Source organism: Hylobates moloch, unplaced genomic scaffold (genome assembly GCF_009828535.3).
Source record: "Hylobates moloch isolate HMO894 unplaced genomic scaffold, HMol_V3 SCAFFOLD_5, whole genome shotgun sequence".
Taxonomy (NCBI): domain Eukaryota; kingdom Metazoa; phylum Chordata; class Mammalia; order Primates; family Hylobatidae; genus Hylobates; species Hylobates moloch.
The window spans coordinates 158,188,751-158,197,389 of record NW_026652280.1 but is presented as its reverse complement, the minus strand read 5'-3'; the positions used below and the strand labels follow the sequence as shown (position 1 = coordinate 158,197,389).

Below are 8,639 nucleotides of genomic sequence, written 5' to 3'. Positions count from 1 at the left end.
GGGAGAGTTGCTTAAGCCCAGGAGTTTGAGACCAGCCTGGGCAACAAAGCAAGACCCCATCTCTTTGAAAAATTTTAAAATTAGGCTGGTGCGATAGCAGGTGCCTATAGTCACAGGTACTCAGGAGGCTGAGGTAGGAAAGCTCACTTGAGCCTGGGAGTTCAAGGCTGCAGTGAGATATGACAGCGCCACTGCACTCTAGTCTCGATGACAGAGGATGACCCTGTCTCAAAAAAGAAAAAAAAAAAGCAAACTCACAAATCTGTTCAAGGTGCAAAAACAACCTACCAGTGGCCAGTCACCAACTCAGACCACCTACTTCCCTCCCCAGTGATTAGGCTACAAAGCAGACACTCTCAGAACATTCCTCCCATGATAGAAGCCTTCTGACACACACTTACTGACAGAGAGGTGGGGGGTTAGGGGGTGCTGATCTTGAAGAATGTTCTAGTTAGTCTCTTCATCTGACTTCTCCACTGGCTGGGCCTTGCTTGGTTGGTGAAATGTGAGCAGCTGGTGGCAGCACAGGGTGGCCAGCCCAAAGCTCAAATCAGCACTATGATTACTACCATGATTCTTAATAACTGAAGAGAATTTCTGCAGGATAAGGATTTACTGAACGCACAAAAAAGACGGCATTAAGAATATACTAGTTTTTTTTTTTTTTTTTTTTTTTTTTGCGACGGAGTTTCAATCTTGTCACCCAGGCTGGAGTGCAATGGCACCATCTCGGCTCACTGCAACCTCCACCTCTGGATTCAAGTGATTCTCCTGCCTCAACCTCCCGAGTAGCTAAGACTACAGGTGCCTGCCACCACGCCTGGCTAATTTTTGTATTTTTAGTAGAGCTGGGGTTTCACCATGTTAGCCAGGCTGGTCTCAAACTCCTGCCCTCAGGTGATCCACCTGCCTTGGCCTCCCAAAGTGCTGGGATTACAGGTGTGAGCCACCACACCTGGTCCCAACTAATTTTTGTATTTTTAGTAGAGGTGGGGTTTTACCATGTTGGCCAGGCTGATTTTGAACTCCTGACCTCAGGTGATCCGACCTCCTCAGCCTCTCAAAGTGCTGGGATTACAGGCATGAGCTACTGCACCTGGCCAGGAACCTTATGATTTTTAACAAGAAAAAATAATAAAATACAATTCTAGGTAGGTGGAAAATACATCTGTCATAGTCGAAATGATCTTCTCCTTTAATGTGGACAATGATCTGTCTAATACTGAAATAACAAGCACTATATTTCTTTCAGATGTTAAAGCATTGATTGTTTTTTGAAAGAAAGAATAATTCTGCATTATGGAACCAGTAGTAGGAATGTATGTAGGATAAGCATGGCTAAAATATCAAAAAGATCTTTAATATGCAAAGCAGGTAGCAGTGCTAAAATAATTGAACAATTCCTGAGTATATATTTCCATATGATTTCCAAATATAATGATTTGGCATCTTTACAAACATTACTACAAGGGCATTCTACTCCTGTGTGCTTGCAGTTCTCAGAGTTACCTGTAGTGGTTTTTAAAATGACATCACATATTGGAGTTATCACACTGATTATAAAGATATATATATATACACACACTAATATAGGAAAATTTCTCTGATTTACCATTGACTACCAGTGTCCTCCAGGACTAATAAACAGTTATAATAAATCATCTATGTCCATTCTAATGTATAACTACAATCTAACTGTGTAGCTAAATATAGTTTTTACTTCCAGCCATGAGGCCCAACTTTGAAGATAATCACTGCGAAAACATCCTAGGTATACTCAGCAATCAGGCAAAATGATGTAACATATCTGAGTCAGAAAGTATGACAAATGAATATTTTTGCATACTGGAAGCCCAAGCTTATCTCAGAGAAAATCCCCAAAATACTTGGGCAAATAACTTTCTGATGAAGTCAAATATAGCATGCAGTATAATTTTTGAGTGGAGGACTAAGCCTATAATAAGAAGTAATCATTTGATATCACATTTTTACTGGATATAGTTGACTTGGGTGGGGCGCTTTAGGACTGTGGTTCATTTGAATTGGTGTAAACAATACACCGGTTCTACTGTCCTACAGCCTCCATTCAGATGACTGAAGTCATGGGACTTTCAGCATAGCTAGCTGATGACAGTGCATACTATTTTGTCCCAAAATCCAGTTCAAGCGTGGACATACCAATAAGAGCCTAAGCTCTTTAAAGGCAAAGGACCAGGAATTGTACAGTTCTTGGTATAGAAGAAGACAGGCAAAAGTGTTTCTGAACTAACTTTAAATGTGGAGTATGTTAGAATTCATGCAATGCACAGGACTGCAGGATTCTGATATCTTATTTAACTCTCAGATTCTATTCAACTCAATAAACCTTGACTGTGCTTCTACTAAATGCAGGTATTGTACTAGGAGCTGAGGACACCAAACCGATGAAGTCCTTGCTGTCAAGAAACTCACATGATTCCCTAATTCTTTGTCAGCTTGCTGTGATCATATTTTCTTCCCAAGAACCTCTAAGAAATGCCTAGTGGATAGAACTTCGGAGTTCCACGGAGCATATTAACAATAGCCAAATGATGACTCAGGCTAGATTGTGTAATTCAGGTTTTGTCTGCAAAACTGAAAATGCTTCGGTAACCTACCTAAACTTCAATGTTGAGGAATTCTTTAAGAAAGACAACAAATGTTAAGATTTAAGGCATAGATACGAGACACATAATCATGCTTGGGTGAATCATGCACGGACCATGACCATTTCTTTACTCAAACGTTGCCCACGGCTGACAGCACAGTTAAAAAATGAGTGCAAAATGCCAACTCAAATAAATGAACCAGAAAACCTTTCACTTTTCTTTTCCACCAAATTAAGATCAAGAGAGCTGGAGAATATTTTGTCTAGAGTGATAAAAACATAAGGGTGCAAAACTTCCAGGTACCTTTGCAGAAATTACTTCTGTGACCTTTGGCTGTACAGCAACCTTAAGAATGCAAGCACTGTTTTGAATGCAAGCATGTGGGAGCCATTTTCACCACTTTTGATGACTTCAGTAGGTTTAAGAAATGTTTTTGCATTTATTGCATAAACCATAAAACAAAGGAAGGGACTTTTGAACTACTCAGTGAGAGTCTATATATTAAAGTTTGTTTTTCAAAAACGTGTAACTACCATTTGCAGTTTTAAAGGTCTGCTTTCCGCCTACAAGTTGCCATTATCTCAAAGGTGAAATTTTAGCATATGACTAAAAACTTCCTATAGTTACAGCTTCATGATTCAGCATCTAACATCAATAATTCACAGTGAGATCATAGGAGGCTCTCTGTGGAAGGTAACGACATACACACGTTAGGAAAGGAAGCTTAGGGCATATCGAGAGCATTTGGAATTTGGGCTGTGTGGGTGTCAGATGGTTGTCTCTCGGCTGGTGGGCGGAGATCCAGAAGGATCCTTGTTTGGGCAAGGCTCTTTGAGAAAGGCGAATCTGGGTTGCCAGGGATTCCCACATGTGGTCACCAGCTCCCCACGCAGACCAGCTCACGATTTCGCAGTTACACCGGGCAGGTGGGAAACCATTCTGCTTTCTGTGGAAAAGATTCTAACTTGGTTCCCTGCCATCCCTGAATACAAACGGGTTGGTTTTTCTTTTTTGAGCTTCCAGCCCTTGCAGCTTTCCAAAAATAAATCAAACCAGCCATCAGGGCACCGAAATAATACTACTGCTAATAAGCAGCTTCGCCTAGACTTAGATAAACAGCACTTCTGAGGTAAACTTTGCCCCGGAGGTCTGGAGACACTTTTTTAATGTAACCTGCTTGCTAATAATTACTAGACTTCAGTGCATTAACCCTGGAAATAGATTTTAATAGCCACCCCTTAAAACAAAAGACATGAAAGGATAATAAGAAAAAAGTGCCGCAACTATTATAGAAAAACACTTGGCAGCCTGCTTCAGCCCAAGCTGAGGCCACCTCTAGCCTCCGCCGAAGCCCTCCACCCGCAGTGGTCCCCGCCAACCGGATGAGAGTGCGCGCGGGACCCGCCCTCCCCTCTCGGCCCCGCCCCCCCTCTCGGCCCCGCCCCCGCCCCGCCCCCGCCCCGCCCCCTCGGCGCGCCTCCCGCGTGGCTCCTCCCTTTTCCGCTCCTCTCAACCTGATTCCAGGAGCTGGGGTCAAATTGCCGGAGCAGGCTGATTTGCATAGTCCAATGGCCAAGCTGCATGCAAATGAGGCGGAAGGTGGTTGGCTGGGGGTTGGCAGGATAACCCCGGAGAGCGGGGCCCTTTGTCCTCCGGTGGCTGGGAGGCAGCTTCCCAATTAGTGTCGTGCGGCCGGTGGCGAGGCGAGGGCCGGGGAGCGAGCGAGCAAGCCAGGCGGGAGGGGTGGCCGGAGCTGCGGCGGCTGGCACAGGAGGAGGAGCCCGGGCGGGCGGCGGGCGGCGGGACAGCGCCGGAGCCTGAGCTCCCGGACCCGCGCCTGGGAGTGAGTGCAGAAAGCAGGCGCCCGCGCGCTCGCCGTGGCAGGAGCAGCCCGCACGCCGCGCTCTCTCCCTGGGCGACCTGCAGTTTGCAATATGACTTTGGAGGAATTCTCGGCTGGAGAGCAGAAGACCGAAAGGTGAGTCGGCCACGGGCTCTTCCGGCCCGAACTTCTCTTACCTACCCCGCGCTCCCCGGTGCAGCCGGGCTGTGGAAGGCTTGCAGGGGAGGAAGCAGAAAAGTTTGCACAGGGCAACTCCCGCCCTTGCTCCCTCGGGACTCTCCGTGGAGCGCCCACGGACTGAAAGAGCGTGCCCCCAACCCGAACGAGCCCCGCCGGGGCCTTCGCAGAGGGCGGCAGTGGCCATCGCTGCCCGTGCAGCCCCCGCGGCTGGCAGCCTGTGGCAGGGGCGCTCTCGGGACTTCTCACGGGACGCCCGGTCCTTGGGCGTGCAGGGGTCACGGGGGGTGACGGGGCCGCGGGAGCGCCGGGTTTTCGGAGAGCCCAGGTGCGCGGTGGTGCTTGCATTCGAGAGGGAGGGGCGTGGTGCCGGGCGAGGGGGGCGGCGATGGCCCCGAGGGCACCGGGGCTGACGGGACCCCTCGCCCTTGCCCGCGTGTAGGATGGATAAGGTGGGGGATGCCCTGGAGGAAGTGCTCAGCAAAGCGCTGAGTCAGCGCACGATCACCGTCGGGGTGTACGAAGCGGCCAAGCTGCTCAACGTGTAAGTGGGGCCCTTGCGCGTCGCCCGTGGCACCCCTTCCCGCCCCAGCCCGGGAGGTCGCCTTGGCTGGGCGCCCCCCTCTCCCGGCCGCGCCACTTCCTGTCGCTTTTCTTCTGCCCCCGCGGCTGCCCGTCTCGGAGGGGAGGGGGCGAGCGGGAAGGGCGGCGACCCCCGGGGACCCGGGCAGGGGTTGAGGACGCCCGCGCTTCTGCGCTCACGGGCCCCGCCCGCTACCCCCAGCGACCCCGACAACGTGGTGTTGTGCCTGCTGGCGGCGGACGAGGACGACGACAGAGATGTGGCTCTGCAGATCCACTTCACCCTGATCCAGGCGTTTTGCTGTGAGAACGACATCAACATCCTGCGCGTCAGCAACCCGGGCCGGCTGGCGGAGCTGCTGCTCCTGGAGACCGACGCTGGCCCCGCGGCGAGCGAGGGCGCCGAGCAGCCCCCGGACCTGCACTGCGTGCTGGTGACGGTAAGGGACTGGGGGGCTGCGGCCTGCGGGTAGAGCCCCGGAAGGACGGGAGCCAGGGCTGGGTCGCCCGGCTGCGGATCTGTGGTAGGTGGGGGTCAGGAGGGTGGCTGGACTTGCAGCCGAGATGTACTAGTTTCATCATCGGGATTTTCTTGGTACAGGACATGTCTAAGCATGCTGGGGACTGCCAGCAGCGGAAGAGATCCCTGTGAGTCAGCAGTCAGCCCAGCTACCCCCTACCTACATCTGCACTGCCTCCCGTGACTAATTCCTTTAGCAGGGCAGATTAGATAAAGCCAGATGAATTCCTGGCTCACCCCTCATTAAGGAGTCAGCTTCATTCTCTGCCAGTCAGAGCTAAAAATAGAAATTGTGTAGGAGACAAACCTTGTTAATTCCCTGGAAATACATTAAGAGGATAGAGTGGAATTTTTTTTCTCTGCAATCTTGCATTTTTTTAATGGGTCTTTTTTTTTGTTTTCCCCCTGATGAAACCCTTTGGTAGGTAGGGAAGTTATGTTTTCAGGGGTAAATGTGCTACTTTTGTCTTCTAAATTTTGCTGTTTTTTGACTGGTCTAGTCAAGTGACAGCCCGATTATTTTGCTACTCCTTAAAAGTACTACTCTTGTCTCTTGGAGTATAGTTGACGGCAATTCCAGTTAACTGCTGTGCAGTTCTCATCTCATTGTGCACACAGCGTGGAACTCTTTCTCAAAACGGTTTCACTCAGGTCAGGGTAACAAGTTTGGTAGAGCAAACCCGTGAATGACACTCTCATGCAAAACTGAACAGATATGCAAACATATGTATGTGGTTCAGCATGGGTTGCATGGGTTCAGACTTTGCAATGTGTAGTTTAATAGGTAATTACCCTTAACGCTTTTGCAGGGAGCCCAACTACCTTGAAGAAACTTTAATTTTTTTGTGCGTCTAATTTGTCTCCATGTCACATAGCCAAAATATTGAATGTTCAAGTGTTTTCTCCGCAAAAGTATAATTACTAGAAAATACTGTTTTTAAAAATAAGTTTATTTTTCTAAATTTGTTTCCAGAATCCACATTCATCTCAATGGAAGGATCCTGCCTTAAGTCAACTTATCTGTTTTTGCCGGGAAAGTCGCTACATGGATCAGTGGGTTCCAGTGATTAATCTCCCTGAACGGTGATGGCATCTGAATGAAAATAACTGAACCAAATTGCACTGAAGTTTTTGAAATACCTTTGTAGTTACTCAAGCAGTTACTCCCTAACCGATGCAAGGATTACAGAAACTGATGTCAAGGGGCTGAGTGAGTTCAACTACATGTTCTGGGGGCCCGGAGATAGATGACTTTGCAGATGGAAAGAGGTGAAAATGAAGAAGGAAGCTGTGTTGAAACAGAAAAATAAGTCAAAAGGAACAAAAATTACAAAGAACCATGCAGGAAGGAAAACTATATATTAATTGAGATGGTTGAGTTACATTAAAATAAACCAAATATGTTAAAGTTTAAATGTGCAGCCATAGTTTGGGTATTTTTGGTTTATATGCCCTCAAGTAAAAGAAAAACCGAAAGGGTTAATCATATTTGAAAACCATATTTTATTGTATTTTGATGAGATATTAAATTCTCAAAGTTTTATTATAAATTCTACTAAGTTATTTTATGACATGAAAAGTTATTTATGCTATGAATTTTTTGAACCACAATACCTACAATAAACTGGTATGAATAATTGCATCATTTCTTATTGTGTGCTCTAGTTTCTTTTAACTTGTACTTTATTAAACACATTTTACTGACGCTTTGCTCTATACCAGGGCTATAATCAGAAAGCAGGTGATTTAAAGGAGCTGGAGCTGTTAGGAAAAAGGGATGGTTAGAGATTCAGCTTGCAAAATTTGAATAATTAAAGATCAATGGTAGTAGTGCCGTAATAAGATGATACACAAAATGTTGAGGAGGCAGAGAGGACAGAGTGACCAAAGTTACCTACCAGTTTTTACTGAAGAGAGATCATTTTATGTTGGTCTTAGTGAGTTTTATTTCCCTAGTTACAGAGGGCAAAGGGATATTGCTAGCAGCTGCAAAGTTTGTGCAAAGGTGTGGAGGCCTGAAAGAGCACAACCAGGTCAGTAAAAACAGAGTGATTCTGTGTGTGCCTCTGGTGTGGGAAGATAAGGGAGCGACAGGGTTGGAAAGGAAGGTGGGGATTGGGCCCAGGCTGTGAGGGCATTCTGTGTTACCCTTACGCATTTGGGCTTCCTTCTGTAAACTTCAGGCAGAGAGCGGAGCCCTTGAAGGAAGTGGCGTGATCAGTGTTCCAGGAAAGTAACGCCAGGGTCTGTGAAAGATGATTATTGGGATGAGCAGCTGAAGGTGACAAGGCCAGTTAGGAAGTGACTGAGAATCCAAGGTTGTGCATTTTGCAGAACCATTTTTACAGCGCAAACAGGGAAGTGGCCAGGCAAAGTTTTTTGCTGCCCCTAGTCTCTTCCTAAAGCTTTGAGCTTTCCAGCTGAACATTTCTATGGTTCTGAGGGGTCTGCTTAAATTATATCAGACGGAATAGATGGCAGAGAAGAAAAGTCTTCAGTAGAACAATCATTTTTAGTTAGAACAGTCACTTGATAATTAACGCCAACAATCTTGTAGGCACAGACCAAAGAAAGCAAAAATGCTTATGGAGGCAAGGCCTAGCCTTGCTTTAGTCCACAGGAATTTTCTTGTCCTATTTCTCAAACCATCCCCCCTATGGCTCCCCTGCCATCTGTCTCTCATCCTAGTCATGACTACGTGCAATCAGGAGAAAGGGTAGGGAAAACCCACTGATAGCAACAAAAAGCTCCAAGTTTCTGCATATATTATGAATGCGTAGGTCCATGAGCCCTTCACCTTGCAAATGACTCTCTTTTCCCACATCTGCTAGAAATGTGGGTTTTTAGGCTTATTTAGGCTTCTTGTATCCTTTTAAAATCCAGTGCCCAC

At 47.1% G+C, this 8,639-nt stretch overlaps 1 protein-coding gene across 1 annotated transcript; it reads left to right on the top strand.

The window, feature by feature from the left end:
* The first annotated feature begins 4,182 nt into the window (after nucleotides 1–4,182).
* GADD45A (growth arrest and DNA damage inducible alpha) lies at nucleotides 4,183–7,394 on the top strand. Its single transcript, XM_032155645.2, has 4 exons — nucleotides 4,183–4,605; nucleotides 5,090–5,191; nucleotides 5,432–5,669; nucleotides 6,723–7,394. The coding sequence occupies exons 1-4, from the start codon at nucleotides 4,562–4,564 to the stop codon at nucleotides 6,834–6,836; spliced, it is 498 nt and encodes a 165-aa protein (XP_032011536.1). The 5' UTR covers nucleotides 4,183–4,561; the 3' UTR covers nucleotides 6,837–7,394.
* The last annotated feature ends 1,245 nt before the right edge of the window (nucleotides 7,395–8,639 follow it).